This window comes from Anopheles coustani, chromosome 3, assembly GCF_943734705.1.
Source record: "Anopheles coustani chromosome 3, idAnoCousDA_361_x.2, whole genome shotgun sequence".
Lineage (NCBI taxonomy): Eukaryota > Metazoa > Arthropoda > Insecta > Diptera > Culicidae > Anopheles > Anopheles coustani.
Genome location: NC_071288.1, coordinates 77,082,568 through 77,101,780, shown reverse-complemented (window position 1 = coordinate 77,101,780; position 19,213 = coordinate 77,082,568). Strand labels below are relative to the sequence as shown.

Below are 19,213 nucleotides of genomic sequence, written 5' to 3'. Positions count from 1 at the left end.
GTCAAGGAGGAATTGTAGAGTGGTGTTTGTGGTGTGATTCTTCCATTGGAGGGAAAGGCAAGACATCCGAAAGGACAACACAAATGTCAACAAAGTGTGTTGGTGGAGGCGGGCGCTATTTTTCAGCTGCGGAGGAAAGAGCAAAAACAAATAAATGGGAGGGAAAAGCGCCCTATAATGGAGGTGGAAAAAATGGTTTTGCTCCTTTTTTTCCTGCCCTCCCGTTCTTCCGGCAGCGATCACCGTTACCTTCAACCGCCCGAGGATGACGACAGCGGTGTCCTCGGCTCGGAAGGAAGGTATAGCTGCTGTCCGGTGACGCCAGGATGATTTCTCGCGAACAAAACTGGAACGAAAGGAGACACACGCGCCGCGCACATAAAATGGCACTTTTAATGAAGTTCCCTCCATCAAACCCAATGGGTGGATGGGCAGGTGCAGGCGGCGGAAAAGGCGCAAAGGTGTCGGTCCAGGTGGTGGAATTGGGGTAATGCTCGGGATCTCACTACCACACAGATCTAAGCTAACCATTGTCAGTTTTAGTATCTAACCATCAGATGAGGATTTTGTGAAATATTTATTTCATTAAAATTCTTATTTTAAATTCCAAGATTGTACTCCCAAAAAACTATGGCAATGTGTTCGCGTGTCCTTTAGGTTAATATCCTCCTAAGGGTATTTAAGTATTTTAATTTAAAAAGTTATTAGTAGTTTTCTGTAACAACTTTTTCTTACTCCTAAAAGCATACCAACCTTCTGCAAAAGTGAACCTCCTACAAGTGCAAAAGCATCCTCCGCATGGATAGAGATCATTGATTTTCCCAACCAGTTGTGTGGCGGAGAAAAAGTGGAAACAATAGGGAAGAGGATGGTTGGAAAACTGATGAGATGAGTACAAAAAGTCTCAAATTCATTGCTTTCTCCAACCAACTGTGTTAGATCCACCTACACATAGCAATTGTCGTTTTACCATCAAGTAACGCCATGGAACGCGTTTGGGTGAAAGGCAGGTTTTGCAAAGGCAACGTGAAAGCCTTCGGTTTTCCCATTTTAACACATATGTTGTTCATTACGCCTGCACTATCCCCCATATGCATGTGGGTGTAAATAGAGGCATGTGGCTGAAGGCATATGGTATTTTTAATTTACAAAATCGAAAAATGAACCGGGATGTTAAATAGAAAAGGTTTCGGGGACGTATCCGGCCCGCTGAACCGTACCGAACTTCCATTTTAATTGACAAACTATTTACGGAACTACCTGTGCTCGGTAACGATTACTGTTTCCCAAGAACTCACGGGGTGCACATAACATGCTATAATCCAGTTGAAAAATGTCCCATTTCAAAATCCACCGGCCAACACTAGTGAAGAGTGTGCATGGAGAAAGGGGAAGCAAACAGTAGAGCTTACCCCGGCAAGCATTCGCTTCCGCTCCTTTGGCTAAGCTGTGGAACGTGTGTCGTTGACGAGCTGCTGATTAGAAGCGCACTGCATCATCCCACACTCTACCCCGGGACAACACCCGGCTTTGGAAGACAAAACCGCAATGTGGAGCAGAGCCAATCGGGCCCAGAATGTGCGATGCATGTGGATGTGTTACCACATGGAGCCAGAGAAATGGGACAGAATGGCAGCATATAAAATTGTGCATAAGCGAACGGCCGCGAGGAGAATGTTGCGTTGGGAGCGCAAGGGACGCCGGCGGGGACGGTCCGGTATTTATAAGAATGATGACGATGATGATGATGACGGCGAGAGTCCACCATCAAGAAGGGAACCGAGTGCTTTCGGTGGTGGTCAGTTGTACGGCTTGCTCTTGGAGCACCATGCACCTCCATCGTTTGCGAGCGATTGGTAACGGTAAAGGTGTATTTGTTTGTTGGCTGGTATGTTTTTGTTTTCCCTCCTGCCTACTTCACGTCTTGTTCCTCCAGCGTCGTATGTGCGGAGCACACTCCGCCTCTCTCTGGTCCGTTGTGTTTTGATGAGCTAGTCGAAGGTGGTAGAATGCGGGTGATGACACCAATCCGGGTGACGAGTTTTTCTTTTTCTCACCCAACAACACATGACGGCACGCTCGTTTCCTTTGGATGGCTGAAGGGAAAACGGAAACATTCCAACCCTTTCTCGAACACCTTTTGCAATAAAAATAGAAGAAAATTATTTGACTAGAAAATATTGGACAAACTCCTACATTCCATTATTCCTAAAACATCCGTGTCAACCCATTATTTGGTCGAAGGAGAAAAAAGGACACGTTTATTGCAACTTTTTTCAGCTTCCAGCTCATCGCCAAAAAAGCGCCTCCCACTTTAGATCCACTTTAAAGGCCATCGAAATTATGCAGGTTAAATTGGTGAAGACGCGCTCTCGAAACTATCCCCAGAACGGTGTCGGAAAGTCAAGGTTGTTGGCTACCCAACACCGACGGCAGCAGAGGAAGAGAGTGATTTAATTAACATAAATAATTAAACTGAACCCCCTTTTCCGAGACGGCCGAAGACAAGATCAGCTGACGGGGGAGTGTTGCTTTCCCGTTCGTTTACGTAGTTGATGGAACATTCTGTTTAGTATCGTCAACATATGATGGGTCGTTTTAATCGATTTGACGCTGCCAGTTACTTTTTTTAGGGGTTTTTGAGCATGACGATTTTTTGCATTAAATTAAGGAAAATTATTTCTCTCGTTTGCGTATCAGTATTTAGGAATGAACAGTTTTCAAGTTGTTTTATGAATACGGCAAACCTAACCGCACCCTTTAACTTTGAAAACTGGTCATTAAACTTCATTAGAGTACCGTTAAATTTATCGATAACTTCGATTGGGTATCTTTATACGTCATTAGACAATTTTCAGATTGTTTTGAACAGATTGAGACTGTTTTGGTTGTTTATACGTTACCTGCATCTATAAAATGCAAAATAAACCGGCCTTCAATTTGGTAATTCGCTGATCATGTTCAAGAATAGCCTATCGCAATTCATCGTAGTTTAGCGATGGCTAACCAGTGCCCTAGTCACCTATTCTTTTTCAACGGTACATTCAACTTGTTAAAGGTTGCTCTATCCATATAACCATAGAACGAACTGATCTTTCCGACACTTTCACCGACAAACCAAACTCTTATACTTGTTCCGGCACGAAAAAAAATACACTGATTAACCGATTGCCATTTTGCTTCGATATCATCACGTTTTCTACTTGCTGGTTAATTGTTTCTTGTACCAAATTTTCTTAAATTTACTGCAAGAATTTGTCACGCTCCACCCTATACTTAGTATGCGTTCAACCGGTTAACGAATTTGTGATCTGATTAGTATTTTTCACGAGAAAGCATTGCCATATGCCCTTATTGATTATCTTCCCTCTCCTCTTCCAGCGATGAACAAAATGAGGCCTCCTCGCTGGCCAACAACAACTACTCCAGCAGTTCCACATCTAGTCTTCCATTGGCCCTGGACAGCCGGTCCACCTCGCTGGAGGCGGTCGGCGGAGGTCCCGGTGCCGCGACTGCGGTCTCCTCGGCTGGTCCAGCAGGAGCCGCCAGTGGTGTCGGAGGCGTGGGCGGTGTCGGCGTAAACCCAACGCACTCCCCAGGTGGCGTCCTGCCTGCGAGTGGGTCTACCATTAGCGGTGGCACGGGCGCACTGTTGCACGGGGTCGTCGGGTCGAACGTACCGACGGCGCGCGAGTGGATCGACAGCGAGGACGAGGGCACGGTGGAACCGGAAGCGGACTGGAGCTCGAACATACCACCCGAGATACTTTCCTCCATCAGCGACCTAGAGAAGAAGCGCCAAGAGGTGATCAATGGTACGTTACACTGAAACGAACGCAGTTAGCGCTTTGAGCTTGTTCGGTTAAAACATTCTTCTTTTTTACTCCAATGTCTAGAAATTTACCAAACTGAACGCAATCACGTCCGCACGCTGAGGCTACTGGAGGGCATCTTCATGCGGCCGCTCCAGGAATACGGTGCCCTACCGCACGATCTGATGCACCTGCTCTTCCCGCACTCGCTGATTCACCTGAAAGATCTCCACACCGCGTTCGAGTTCAAGCTCAAGCAGCGGCGCAGCGAGCACGCAAACGTCGTACGTGAGATTGGCGACTTACTCCTGAGTATGGTAAGTTTAGATGATGGTTGACTAATGCGGCATCGTTCCGTAACTAAAACCCCTCCTTTCACACACACACACGCTTATCGTCCCGACAGTTCGATGGACAAACGGGTGAGGAGCTGAAGGAGCACGCGGCACACTTCTGCGCTCGCCAACAGATCGCCCTGGAGGCACTGAAGGAGCGCCGGAAAAAGGACGAGCATCTGCAGCGGATACTGATCAAAGCGGAATCTCACAAAGCGTGCCGCCGGTTGCAGCTGAAGGACCTTCTACCGACGGCACTGCAGCGACTGACCAAATACCCGCTGCTGTTCGACAACCTGTACAACTTCACCGTACGCAGTTCTCCGAAGAACGAGAGCGAAGCTCACGCCATCCGGAAGTCGCTCGTGTCCGCCAAACGGATCCTGGATCACGTCAACCAGGCGGTACGGACGGAGGAAGATATGCATAAGTAGGTTTCATTCTACGTTACGCTGTAAAGCGAGATTATGGAAGAGAGTGATCGTTACTACAATCGTATTCTATTTGTTTCCATTCAAGGTTATTAACAATCCAACGCAAACTCGACAAGAGCGGACTGGATAAGGATGCTTCTAGTGAATTTAGGGTGAGTTTAACATAACTCCACTTGTTGTACTTGTCGTTGGTAGGCTTTTCTAATGGTGAAATTATCATTCCTTTACAGAATATTGATCTAACCGTACGTAAGCTAATCCATGATGGGCCTTTAACGATGAAAAAGAATCCAGGTGTACAACTGCACGGACTGCTGTTTGAAGATATTATGGTGCTGCTACAGAAGCAGGTTCGTTCGACAATCCTTCTGTTTTCCTACAAACTTTCGTTGAAGAAACCATCACCACCCTCAATAATGTCTCACCCTGTTGTACATCTTTGTTTTCGGTTCTACTTTCCTCCAGGACGACAAATATCTTCTCAAGTATCACTCTAGTCCCGGTCTCGGCGGCAGCGAAAGCAAGTACGCCGAAGGCCGTTTCAATCCCATCACCAAAATCAATCTCATCCTGGTGCGACAGAGTGCTGTCGATAAGAACACGTTCTTCCTGATCAACACCAACGTCTCGCAGATGCTGGAACTGACCGCACCGAGCAGCACCGAGTGTAAAACGTGAGTAAACTTTGCGCCATTTTTTTTTACGATAATCATAAACTTCGCACCGCTAGAGCCAGCCGCACATTAAATATTTTAGTGTGTGCCCCGGCGCAAGCTAAACAAACGGCACCATAAATCCTGGTTGGCATGGAAACTATCTTGAATGCGTCGAAAATTTTCCTTGAGTCTTTGAGTTGCATATAATCAGGCGTTCGGGAGAAAAATCGTTCCCCAATACATATGTATTTTAAACGATTTTCAAAAGAGTATTACAGCTGACTAGTTGTGAATGAGAAGCGGTTCCGTTAGAAACCAAATTTGCATTTCAAAAGAAGCGTCCGAACCTTGGTAGAAGCCGTATGTTGTGGAGAAGATAAGCAATTTAAATATATACCTCTCTAGTATCTTCTGTTATCTCAACGTCAATAAACGCGTGTTCAAGCTCTCGAAGCTACACCTTTCGGGTCATTTTGAAAACGAGTCGCGGTTCACCTTAATTTGCATCATAAAAAGCCAGTACTGACAACAAGTTTATCAAAAGGTTCTTTGCGTTCAACGGCTGTGAATATGAATTTTCATTGCAAATTTGGTAACCCAACAAAAATATCTATGCCCCCGCAATCGGACGTTATCGATCCGTGTAACACTTTCATGTTTTGCTAACCCACTCGTTACAATGTAAGCAGGTTGGCGTGTGCTGCCTTTGATTTTACAGTCCATCGAATACACTCATTCTAAACACGCAAGTAATGGGCATTTGTCGTCGTCGCACTTCGTCACACTTGTGCTAAATTTAGTAACCAATTTTCATGTTCGAAAAAAACCAAGCCAACCCACGAGTTTTTGGAGACATGATGATTCATCTGGCAACGTCGACGTGTCGGTGGGGGGAAAGGATATTTTTAGCATGAATTGTCCTTTTTTTTACCATAAAAGAAAAATCATTTTGAAAATGGGCAAACATGCGAAAAACAAACCTTTCAACGAAATGCCGTTACTCATCGAACCATATTTCGAACATTGGTAAAATTGAGCAACTATTCGGGTGTGAGGTTAAATGTTTTATGTTTGATTTTAAATTGAAACTTAACGTGATAGAAAGTAATGTTTACAAAAGAGGAGGCGATGAGGAGGTGCAAATGGTACTGCAAGCAACCTTGCCGAAGATGTAGTTGAAATCAATCGACCCTGCGCCGTCGCTTTCTCCTTTCAATGTTCGTCGAGAGCCTGTGGAGGAAAAACTGGTTTGCGTTGTCCCCCGCGAATGCTCCTCCCAACCCGTGAGATGAGCCAGGATGGGGCGACACGTGCGCGCATAAGAGTATGTTGTCAGCGGCTATTAGCAACTGGTTATTGTTTCATCGCGATCATCACCGTCGTTGTCGTCGTCGTGATGTAGGATTGCTTCTTTTTTTTCGTTTCCATTGCTTACATGTGACAGTGAACATGACTGGCTCTCGGAGTAAGCGGGAACTCGTTTAATCCCGTCCGTGTACCGGTGGTAATAAAAGAAAACTGAATCGTTTTCCATCAACCGAGAGTGGAATGTATTTACATAAAACGTCGTAATTTAAATTAATAGGTGAAAAACGTTGGGCCCACCTGCTTGCTGCTAACGATGTTGGGACGATTTATTTGCGCAATCAAGGGGCAAGCTTTTAATAAAATCAATTCTGATACATTCGACGCCTTCAACTGCATGTTTATGTTTACCTCCTTTCGTTTCATATTGAATTTTTATAAAAAGGATTTTATCGGAACTTTTCCACTCGGTTACAACTTTGGCAAAAGAATCTTTATTAGGAAAACAACAATAAAACAATTGCAAAGTTTTTCTTACAACTTTCCCAACTGATAACATGTGGTTTTTGTGACATCATTTTGCTTTTGCCCCACGCATATGTGCTACTGATTCTGCCTTCCAAGAACGGATCGGCAAATAAAAGTAACAGGCACATGAAAACGCGCTGCATGCATGGTGAACCCATCTGGTACATCTGGCCACCAGTATCGCCACCAGATATGTACGGGGGGCACTAGAAGAAATTATTAGCAAACAAACCAAAGGCAGAGCAAACGTAAACGAGGCAACCGTTTCACCACACGCCCACTAGGTCACAGGCTGCCTTTCTGGGAGATTGTCCCGTATCCTTTCGCGAACGAGATTTTTATTTCGGTAAACTCATTACATTTGTGATTGTCCCGGTTTCCCCTGGGGCTGGCAGCTTTCACCAGATATGAACAGGTAAAGAAATATGGGGTTGGGGGGAGGGGAGCGAGACACGAACCCACAGGGAAGCCATTTTTCACGAGATAATGCTGTCTCCATCTCATAACTTCTGGGCTCAGCGTTGGAGAAGGTTCTGTAAGGAAGAAAAAAGGTCTCACCTAAATTCCATTGCAAACATATTGCATGGAGCGGCCAACATTTTCCAAATGGACCAACATTCTACAGACGCAATATAGCTTCACTTTTCTTCGTTACAGGTTTTCCTTTAATCAACAGAAGAAAAAAAACATTTTTAATTGCCTTCCACAAAGCAACCAATAGTAGCACTCTCACGTTTGTTGTCAGTCAGATTCTCGTTAAGAATTATTTTATAGACCCCCGTTTGTGCGAATCGTCTTGGCCGAGTGCGTATGATGTTGCGTCTACTGCGTAGATCTTTGTGCCTATGGCTCTATGAAGGGGGTGGAAAAGAAAAGCCAGTTTTCCAGTCCGCACACAACGCACTGCACGTTAATCGGTCGATCTCGTCCACGGCAGCAGCGGCGGCGGTGGCCCTGAAGAAAATCGGAGTCGCCGCGAAGTGTGAATGACGTTAAGCAGCCGCCGCCGCCGCCGCCGGTTAGAAGGGGAGGTGGTGGTGGTGTCTCTCGTTGGTTGGGCCCTCCGAACCGTTTATCCATCCATGTCGGGTTAAGCGTATTCCACAACACTCCGGAGGCGGCAGCTCCGGGAACAGGTCAAGTACACAACAACACCCCATATGACCTCTCACATCCGTGCGGCGGACAGCTTTTCCTTTTGCTTCTTCACCGAGCCGAAGATTGTTGTGTCCTGATTTCGCTCTCGTTTGGCACAACTCCCTTTCATTTCGCCTGTGTGTGTGTTTGTGGTCCATGGCACAAATGGTCCATTTTATGCGGCACGTTTCGAAGCCAGATTCACAGCCGCGACGAAAATGAGAACGGGAAAATGGTTTGCTTGAAAATTAGACTAAAAAATGTGCCACCTTAGGTGCGTTCAGTTGACGACGGATAGTAACATATCAATAAAGTAAATTCTACGAGAAGCTAATCGTCTGCTCAGATGAATGTGAACGAGGCACAATGACTAACCACAAATATTTCGGATTACCGTGAGACATTTTCCTTCAAACGCTACGTGTTGGTGGATACTTTTTTGACGGCAGGAAAACTTCCTCAACACCCTTCGTAAAATTCAAAAGTCTTCCCTCCCACACCCAACCGCCGCCAGCTTTTGGCTAGTCAAAATAAATTGCACACCAAATAGCAAACGCGCGCGTGAGCGCGAACGTTGATGATGCGTTTTAGGTAGAACTTGAGCACGTCTCTGCCGCTTCCCTGCTTGTGTGGATTTAAAGAAAACGAGAATCTCTGACTCCCGTTTCTTTCTCCTCTCCCCACGGACGTCCGTTTCTCGCGTGTGCTTCAGAGGAAATCGATTCATAGGAGAAGTCGCACAACCGGAAAATCGGAAATCGAACGAAAGCGAGGGAATTATCATAACAAGAACGCCGGAAAAGTTTACGCATCCGGGGCACGCGGGTTCCTGCCTTCAACACTTGCGTGTGCGCGCCTGCGTGTGTAGGCGTGCGTTGCTGGTTGGGTTTTTCGGCTGGCCGATTCGTAGGTAACCGTAACGACGTAAAAGGATCACCGGTTATTTGGACCCTTTTTGGAAGGGGTGCTACACTTGAAAAGTTTGACCGAAAACGTGCTCCTCGTCCGGGATGTGGGCAAATATATATATATATTTTCCCAAGCAGACATCTGGTACTAAAAGGTTTTATGTTTAGTCTTGTTTTTCATTCGTGCACCCCAAAGGCCCTGGCGAGAGGAACGATGGTTGGCAGAGGCGGGATCCAGTGTTGAATTTGTCCCATCATTTGAAGGAAGTTTTTTTCTTCGGTAGAATTTCTCTACGGAAAAAACACAAAGTCAAAGAGAATAATGTTGCAGAATAATTACCGAACAGAACAGTCATTTAGGTTGTTTTTGCTTAGGGCTCGGTTGTTGTTACGGCTTTGATAAACTTTTCCAATGAGCTTATCGCCCCCGATCCCCCCCCGACGTCGCCCCATGCCCGTGGCGTTGTATAATATTTCAACTCAATTAAATTCCAACATGTGCGCCACCGGCCCCACGGTTTGGAAGTTGTAAACCATCGTTCGACAGCTCCATCCGATTAGCCATAGCTCCGGTTGTTCGAAGACGCACGCGGCAAACATAGAGAGAGAGAGAGAGGAAGTGGCAGAGACTGAGGGCTAGTACGGCCGAGCGATGGAGAGTGAGAGAGAAGGGCAAGTAAAATGAGATAAAATTTGCCCAAGGTTCGGGTGACGGGTGACGACGGGCCCTGCCGTGTGCCAGGTCCAGTCCGTGCATCCACCCGTCCGTGTCGCCCTTAGACCGTGTCAACACGGTGAGCTCACAGCCGTTGACGGTCTCGGAAGAGCGAAACCACACCAACCCCCCGGTTCGACGGTCAGGGAGGGAGGAAGGGAAAAGCAAGCTGCGTGGAGGAGGGTACCTTATAAGACTCTGTTTCGCACTCGAACCGGCTCAGTTTTCCCCGAGAGCGTGAGAAAGCCGGACGCATCCTTCGGACGAGGTGTGTGTTTTCCCTTTTTTTTTGGGTTCGTGTCACCGGGAAAAGCGCGCGCGAGGAAAAGCTGTCTTGCCGGAAAATTACAGTGTGTACGCAGTTTTTCTGGAACTCCTGCTGCAAAGCCATATCGTGAATTCTTGTGTTAATATGTACCCGAGTTAACAAAATTCAGTGTCGTGTAGAATTTAGAAAAACAAACCCATAAACCGTTCCACCTTCATCTTGTAAAAAAGCGAAGGTTCTGAAACGAAAACAAAAAAAATGGCAGTGGTCAAAGCAACCGAGTGTATTTGCTCCCTCGTGCACAACTAACCCAGTTTGAATCTAATCCATCTAGTTGATGTCTTCGTGACGCGTACGCACGCACGGCACCACGGTTCGTCTGTCGTGTGCTGTTGGCGGTAACATGTTTCAAATCTGTCGAATTTGTGATGGTCTCACGAAACAACGACATCCGTGGGGGGGGGGGGGGGGGGGGGGGGGTTTGTTTTTCCACCTCTTCCGCTCGCGCGATGACCGCCCGATGTTTGTTTACACATCCTTTCACATCCAGCGTTTCGTCGTTTCCTTCCGTTGTCTCGAGTGTGTGAGGCTCATCAGGCGGCACGAAACCCTAAAACAAGGGGGGCAAAATAAAACCATCTGATCTTCATCCACCGATCGGATCCATCCCACCAACAACCGTGTTCATGCCCCTCCCCCTGCCCGTGGGTGGGTGGTTGGGTTTGTTCTTGTTTTTTTTTCTCGAGATGGAAAAAGCGGAGCGAATACTTCGGAGGAGGAGAAGATCGTGATGTTCTGCTCCGTAGGGCGTTTTGTGTGGGACGGTGCGCGAAGTTTTGAAGGTTGCTATAATTGCTCCAAACTCCAAACAAAACGCACACAAACACACCCACCGTGCGTTGGCGCACCGCCGTGCGATGGACAAATTGGCCGGGTCATTTATTCTAGAGCTCTGCTGCGGCTGTGGTGGTAGTATCAGTCGCCGACATTGTAGGCCAGTAGGCCGTCCGATGTCGATGGGGGGAAAATGTCGGAAAATTAGCGCGTGAATAAATAGGAGCGCGCTAACGTGGATGATTGAACTGCCTCAATTAGGAGGATTTATTGGAGACGAAATAATGGGTGGAGTGATATAAGGCAAACGAGCGTACTATGTCGTGCAGAGTCTTTTTCTTGTTCCTGTAAATTGGTCAAATTTTCTTGTTTTCTGATCTAAATCTATTCTAACCTCATAGATAGAACCGATTCGTATCTGCGTAATAATTTTGCTGCAAATTGCTTAAGATTATCTCTCATAGCCTCTCAGAAAATGGTTGTCATATCCATAGTGTTTGGAATCATTCAATTTCGAACGGATGCTTTCAGCCTCTGAAAATTCACATTATTTTCAACCGATTGATTCCGTTCTAATACCCTTATTAAAGGAGGAACTTTACTGGGCAATTTGCTTCAAAATTCTCTCCAGCTCTCATATTCTGGAAACAGGTTGATGCTGTACTCGAAACAATTTAAGGTTTTAGTTTACATGCCATTTCCTTCCATAATCAATCGAGTTGCAAATAGAACTAACAGAACGCGTTTTACAAACTCATAACTGGTAGTAACCCAAAATATAGTGGAAATTCAACCGGCCTTTAGTTAGGAAAAGAAAACACATTTTAGAAGGAAATTTTTGTTAAACGTATAACTTTACAAAAGACAAAATCAATTGCCAGCAAAATTTACAATCAATGGAAAGAGACCGTACTTCACGATTGATTGTCAATATTTTATTTCGTGGCACATTTTTGTTTTATCATTTCCACCCGCTTAAATTGTTTAAACGTAGAAAAGTAATATTTTTACATTTTCCTTCGTTGGATAATTTATAGGAATGTCTCAAAATTTCGCTTTGATCCGAATGTTTCGAAGCTGGTCCTAAAAGCCCTGATTTTTGTTCCTTTCTACAAAACAACAATCATTTCAATGCTATCCATTTTCATGTGCATATGAAACTCCATCACAACCGGTAAAATGAATAATTAAAGTACTTTGCTCTTTTTCCATGCCAAACACAAGCTGCAAAACACACCTTCCCACTCGGAAGTAATGCATTATGGGGATACTTAATTATTCAGCAAATAAAGCATGATATGATGCTGCAACAACGCACCTGAAGTCGGGGTGGAAAAACTTTATCGCATGCCGCATGAAATTTGCTTCCGCTTCACTAAACAAATCCGAGTTCCATTAAAAACAGAAAAGTGCTGGAATGCTGAGCTCGTTGCTTCCCAGCAGCATCCTGCCATTCCTGATGGTGAGATATTAGACACCCACTTCAATCGAGCCATTTGCCTGGGACTTGTTTACGGGCCGGTATCAAACGCCCTTCGGTGCCTTTGGTTCAGGTTGCGAGAGGGAGGGAGAGGTAGAGGTAATTGTTCAAACATGTGTCACTTTAAACATTGACACAACGTTTAAATTACTCTCAGTGCAATGGCTGGCGCGCATTAAATGTTCTGAAAAGGAGCTTGCAAACCTGGCCCTGGTCTATGAAAACCCATATGACACTCTGTATGGTGCTACACAACAAGGTGCCTGTGTTGTTGTTCCGTTGAAGGAAGGCCGTCGACGACGCGATATTAAATTGAGCTAACGAATGTCCCAATGCCGGTCGGATTAAAAACACACAATTAAGATTATACGATTGGAAATGGAAGGCACATTTCCCGGCATACTCTCCCTCCTCTGCACACTCCACCGAGATCCGACGTCTTGCTCCTCCGGAACACTCCCTCCGGCGGTGGAGGGGAAAAGGATGATTGAAAGTTGAATAGGCCAAACGCAAATTGCCCGTTGATACGCGATATCATCGCGCTGCACAAGCACACACACACACAAGCACACCCTGCCCTGCCCCGCCCTGCCCTAGCCGCCCTTTGGCACAATTGTAGCAAAATGACAATATGGTAATTGACATTTCAACAGTCACCTGTCTCGTGTGATGGTGGCCTGGGTCGGCTGGCGGTTGTTCAATGTCGATGTTGACATCGCCTGTCGTCGTGTAACATGAGCCATACTGGATGGTTGGCTCGCTGGCTGGCTGGCTGGCTGGCTGGCTGGCTGGCTGGGTTGGTCAATTATTTCCTTGGAGGAAAACAAAAAAACTAGCCAGCCCTATGTCCCAATGCGATAAACATTCAATTACAAACAAACGTCCTCTCTAGGCCGATCGGTTTTGATGTCGACGGCAGGGTCTTCACAGCACGATGTACCTTTACTACACAATACTTTTACTCAATACTTTTTACTATTATTTCTCTGTTCACGAGGCTGATGAACTGCGATTTTCGTTCTTTAGGTCATAATTTGCATGTACATTCTTACACTGCACACAACAATCCACTTCCCCTCGAAGCTAATTGTGCTGACACGGCGCGGTCGGCGAATGCGTGGAGATTCATTGAACACAATTTGATTGGCATGTCGAACACCGACATCCCATCCACCCATTCGATCATATTTCCTTCGGTAGAAACAATCAATGTTAGTACAAACCGAGGCAAGTTAAGGTAGCGGAATTCCGTACACGAGATATGGAAATTTGATCCACCCGACGGATCTGAAAGCGGGCCCTGCTGCTGGCACACACTTTGACCTGGACCAAACCGACTGTGAAAGTTTCTGCGGTTTTTCGATCTGCTCGAATGGCTGAACTTCAGGATCGATACCTCCCAGCTGGCCCTGGGACTGTTTGGTTGCCAGTTTGATTAGCATTGTTTTTAATTTCACTTTCATTTGCGGTTGCGGTTGAAAGAAAAGGTCTGCTAGTTACTTCTACCATGTGTGTGTGGGAATCGTGATTTCCACGGAACACCGGAACACGTGGTGGACATGAATATAATCGGTCGAACTGATCAGAAAAAAACCTTGGCTATATACCAAGGCTAAGCTAAAAAATAAACAACTGCCCACTGACCGCTAATGGAAGGTTAATCAAGCAAATATTCTTTTTATTTCCTCCGGCAACCAGCATCGGCATGTCATTTGCATTGTAAACAAAATTGGTTTATTTCACAATAAAATGTCTAGCCCCCAGTGTTTTATTCCGAGATTCTCTCCGTTTGTTTCCCGGTCGCCAGTTGATAGGCGCTTCCCTAAAGGCTATAGTGGTTTTATTTACATTTTATAGGAGGAGGCTGAAGAAGGTCTCAAAAATCCGCGACGTTTAATGTCACTCGTGCACTTATCAGTTACCACTTAAACAAAAAACTAAACCAAACAGTACGCAAACCGCCGCCGTTCGTTGTGTCGTCCTTCCCTTCACGCCAGTTGATCACGAGCGCTTGAGCGGATCGGTATAGATCGTGTTTCGTTTCAGTTTTGTTTGTTTGCAAAGCCTGTGCGCCATCGTCGCAGCAATAAAACAATCATTTTTCCACCAGAATGCGTTCTTTGGCGGTTTCCTAAAAGCCCCCTTAAACCGATAGAGAGCGATTAAGTTACGCCGGCTTTTTTTTATCAGGCAAAATGTGGAGGTAATAAAAATAACTTATACGGTCTGTTTAGCAAAAGAATGTGACCTGCGTGAAAACAAAACATTAAATGTATTACTCTTTTCTGACAGTTATTATTTAGGACTCTTAAATCATATATAGCTCACATATTACGTATCGAATAATAAAAAGGAAAAAGGTAAAAGCGATACTTAAGCCTAAACAATGCACAAACTAGAAAATCCAATCTAATTATCGGATTGAGGATTCAAGGATTCAAACACACTCCAAGCCGGTCTAAAAACTCCATAAGGCTTGGTGAATCACCATTCCGCTTAGTTCCAATTAGTTTGCGAACTTTCCTTTGCCGCAGATAGGCGTAACCGCAACACATTGCTCCACAAAAGCCGCACTTATTACGTCCGAAGGCAGCATACCGCATGCCTTCCCCATGTTGCGCAATGACCGCACGGCCGCTGATTCCCTGATAACAATGTAAATCTTCCGGTCCTGCGGAGAGAACCGTTCTACACACGTTGCCAGTGGGGGGGGAATCAGTGGAAAGGAAGTCAAGTAGATGGACGGGAGAGACAAAAGAGGATGAGCTTTTCGCATGAAGGCCACACTTACCTAACGCTTTTTTGTTGACTTACACAATCTCTTGCCCCTCCCGGTTCGCGTCGTCGTCGGTGCGTTGGAATGGAAATTCCAATTTGCCAGTAATAATCGGCAGATTCGTCGGCGGCCGCCGTTCGGTTGGCTGAGAATATTTGTCAAATTAAAGAGGCCGTTCGGAGGGTCTTTAATTGTAAACTATTAAGCGAAGCGACAACATTATTTAAGGCCCATAAAAAAGTGATAACCGCGATATACCCTATAATCATTATAAAAAATTAACCACCTGTTCGTCCAATGTCCCAGGAAAAGATTAACGTTACGTTTGGGGAGCGAATACAAACTACCAATTTACGTGCAACGGGGCACAATTACATAGGAGCGTTAACTCATCCCCGCGGCTAGTAGTGGTAAAATGTAAAGAGTTTTACGGATTTGTCACCGGTCAGTTGTAGTGCGGCTTGAATAAAAAAGAAAAAAAAAATGATGAACTTAACCGTCCCGACCGTCACGGGTCGATTGCGACGCAAAAGTATCGCCGCTGAGGTGGCGCACTGTATGCCCGAGCTGAGGTTTGAAGACGGAGCCGGTTCCGCCGCCAAACATCACGCCAAGCGAAGGAGCAGCCTCGGTGGAGAACCGATCCGGCGGCCTTCTCTAGTGTCCAGGTGTGCCAATTGTGTGGGGAAGCGTCAATACCGAAGATATGAGGAGGGCTTAAAATTGTTTGTAATAACTAACGTTTCCCTTCTTTCCATACGTTTTCCGTTGCAGATGGTTTAAACACATCTCCGATGCCGCCGATGCCTACAAAGCACGTACCAAAGGAACGCACGAATACGGCGACGACAGCAGTGGCGGTGGTGCCGGTCATCCACCGAAGGACAGCTTCGAAACCGTCACCGAGACGCAGAAGATCGAGCAGACGTCGACGCCGCTCGAGCGCAAGGACACGCAGTGCCGCGCCATTAGCAGCAGTGCCGTCGTTGGCCATCATCCGCACCAGCAGCAGCAGCAGCAGAACCAGCAGTCCCCCCACCATCACCACCAGCAGCAGCACTCGTCGAACGTGGGCCATGGCACGGGTGGCGCAGCGGGAGGTGGAGGAGGAACACCAACGCATGGTGCCGGAGCGGGCGGACGGAGCGCTGCCGCCGACGAAGATCATCATTCGCACGGCAAGGGACGCCACTCGACCGGCGCAGGTACCGGTCCCGGAGGGGCGAACGCCAACGAAACGGAGGACAACCTGGAGAACGAGGAGAAGGAAAAGTTCAAGCGGACGCAGCGACACGGTTCGCAGGAGTGTAACGGTCGCTCGTCGGACGACGGCGAAGACGACGACGACGCGCCGGAAGACGACGAGCATTATCCACGCCGGGGGGCGGCGAGCGGTGGCCGAGGTCCGAACAATACGCGCACCATCACGCAACAGTGTTCGCTGGTGGCCCCGAGCGAAATCCATGTCAGTGTCAGCGCCACGCTGACCGCGGAACCAATCCTAACTCCGGCAGGTGAGTTTCATTCGGGTAGTTCGTGCCCCCGGGATGGGATAAACAACAACACTCCTGCCAGGCGCTCGCTCCAGAACTAGCATGATGATGCGCGGAGGAAATTCTTGGAAAGTCCGCAAGCAAGGAAGCGTCCGTTTTCGTTGGCCGTTGCAAAACCAACATCCAAAGACACGGCAGAGTACCAGAGTACCAGACGGTGAAAAGTATACCAACTTTCGGTCGTTACAATGTATTCGGTTCGAATTGCGATGATCTAATTGAAATTGATTAACGATGGTCACTTTTCGTCGAAATTAGATTCGCGCCGTTAGCTTTCGATCACGTAAAATAGTTCAACCTAACTACGTACCTAGAGTTTGATAATTTAGATTTAGATTCTTGCATATGAATTACTCTTTGCTTCGATTTAGAGATTCATGCATCTTTGGATGAGAGAATCTTAGCATAACAGATTAATGAAGTCAGATTAAAAAGTCATTGAAATGGGAAGGGAAGACCCTAGATTTATGTAAATCAGATTCAGATTCATGAATCCCACAGGTATATCAACTGATGAACAGTAATGAGCTAAAAATGGGTTTTGTTTTTTGGTCTCATAATCCACGCCAATGAAAGAATCGTGGAGATCCACGAGAGATGCATTAAGGTTTCGAAAGATTCATAAACATTTGATTATCGAATCCCTAAAGATTCAATGTATCCATCTGAATTAATCTTAAGTGAAAGATTAATATGGATGAATCTCGCCAAAAGATTCATTAAGCACAACACTAGCGGACCCCTTCCCCCCATTTTTGTCACCCATCAAAGCGTCATGAAGATTCATTGAAGCTTCATGAAATATTCATCAATGTTTTGAAAGGTTCTTAAATGTCTAAATGAAATTTGTAAATCATAAATCTCGCCAAAAGAATCATAAGGCACACATCTACTACGCACATTTAAAGTACCTAGTGTAACACGCTTTCCAGACTGCACCGTCGCGTAACGCGACGTCGCCTGACAGGCGCTGAACTCCATGCAAAAAAAATCTAGCGCGATTCGCGGGACATCGCGCAAGGTTTTTTTTATATGGAGTTCAGCTCCTGTCAGGTGACGTCGCGCTGTATTGTGGACCCCGAGTAAGGTTCAGAAGCGTTTGGGGACAGTTAGCATCGAGTAAAAGTTGTCATCGATTGAATTGGGCTTTAGATGAATCATTTCACCAATTAAATATCCCAAGTGTTCCCGTGAATGTGATCATTCGCGATGGAGGCAAACTGCATCATCCTCAATGTGGCCAAGTTGGCAACGTAAACACACACGATCCCCGTGGTCCCTGGTTTCGTATCGAACCCCGTATTTGAAGCGGAACTTGGCAAAGCTATTGGCAGCGAACGGAACCGCTATTTATTTTCACTTCTTTATGACTTGTCGACGATCCTGTAAACAATCCGATCCGGGATGGCAAGTGAGTTGACCAATCAGCAATCTCACCCACCCGAATATTGGTCAGCTCGGCGTGCATCCTTCGTGGGAAGTAGAGAGTCCCACAGGAACACAACGGTCGGTTGGTTGATGCAAAATTTCACAGTTTTTGGTGAAGTGAACCGAAGGGGAATGTTTGTTATTGTTGCTCGCGAGCTCTGGCAGACATTCTCGCGGGAGTTTATTTGGCTTCTTCGCGAGAGTTCCCGACTGTCCCGGAATAGTTTTTTGGTTATTTATATTTCTCATCCTCAGTTGTTTTAATTGGGCAGACGTCTGTGCTTATTTTCTCAACGTTGCTCGGGGTCATTATCAAATTAGGGAATATAGTAACCACAATAATAATATTGTAACTTGAACTAAATGGAAAATTATAAAAAAATGTTCAAAATATATAACAAGAATTGTTCTACAACAGGAGATAATTTATTAATCCAATGTTTCCCACCCGCTATCAGAACAAATGCGCCGATACGACCAGCTGATACAGAAGACGCTGGCCAGCAAGCAGCGCATCGTGTGCGACATGTTCAAAGTGCCGGACGAACACTTCCAGGCGATAGCGGACATTGCCGCCCAGCCCGAAGCACCAAAGGAACCGACCGACATCGTGCTGGCCGCGTTCGCCTACGGCCAAACGCTGATGGAGATCCTGAACGAGCACACGCAAGTGACGGACAGCCAGCAGATCAGTGCCGTTTCCACCTCGATCTGTGATGAGTGCAGTGTGCGCCGTGGCCGCTGCACCACCGGCAGCAGCAGCAACAGCAGCAGCAACAGCAACAGCAGGAACATTCCGTCGACGACTACCACCGGCGCCAAAGACCCGATCGAGCCGACCGGCCCGACGATAGGCGGTCAGTCAGTGCCTTCCGCGTCAAACAACACATCCCCCCCATCCGCTCCCCAGGTTGCCGGCCAGCCGCCTCCGCCACCACCGCCGATCGCTGTGGCCGTGTTGGATCAGTCCGTCAACATTACGGAGGACGAGGATGGATACTGTGAAATCGATGAAGTTAGGTAGGGTTTAGGAACGTTTGGGCG

At 46.5% G+C, this 19,213-nt stretch overlaps 1 protein-coding gene across 1 annotated transcript in view; it reads left to right on the top strand.

Moving 5' to 3' along the window:
- Positions 1 to 19,213, top strand: part of LOC131260046 (uncharacterized) — an 81,832-nt gene that overhangs the window by 55,151 nt on the left and 7,468 nt on the right. Inside the window, exons 14-21 of the mRNA XM_058261699.1 lie at positions 3,382 to 3,815; positions 3,897 to 4,129; positions 4,219 to 4,577; positions 4,667 to 4,733; positions 4,812 to 4,931; positions 5,047 to 5,255; positions 15,963 to 16,702; positions 18,628 to 19,189. Coding sequence (XP_058117682.1) covers positions 3,382 to 3,815; positions 3,897 to 4,129; positions 4,219 to 4,577; positions 4,667 to 4,733; positions 4,812 to 4,931; positions 5,047 to 5,255; positions 15,963 to 16,702; positions 18,628 to 19,189 — 2,724 coding nt within the window. The remainder of the gene's footprint in view (positions 1 to 3,381; positions 3,816 to 3,896; positions 4,130 to 4,218; positions 4,578 to 4,666; positions 4,734 to 4,811; positions 4,932 to 5,046; positions 5,256 to 15,962; positions 16,703 to 18,627; positions 19,190 to 19,213) is intronic.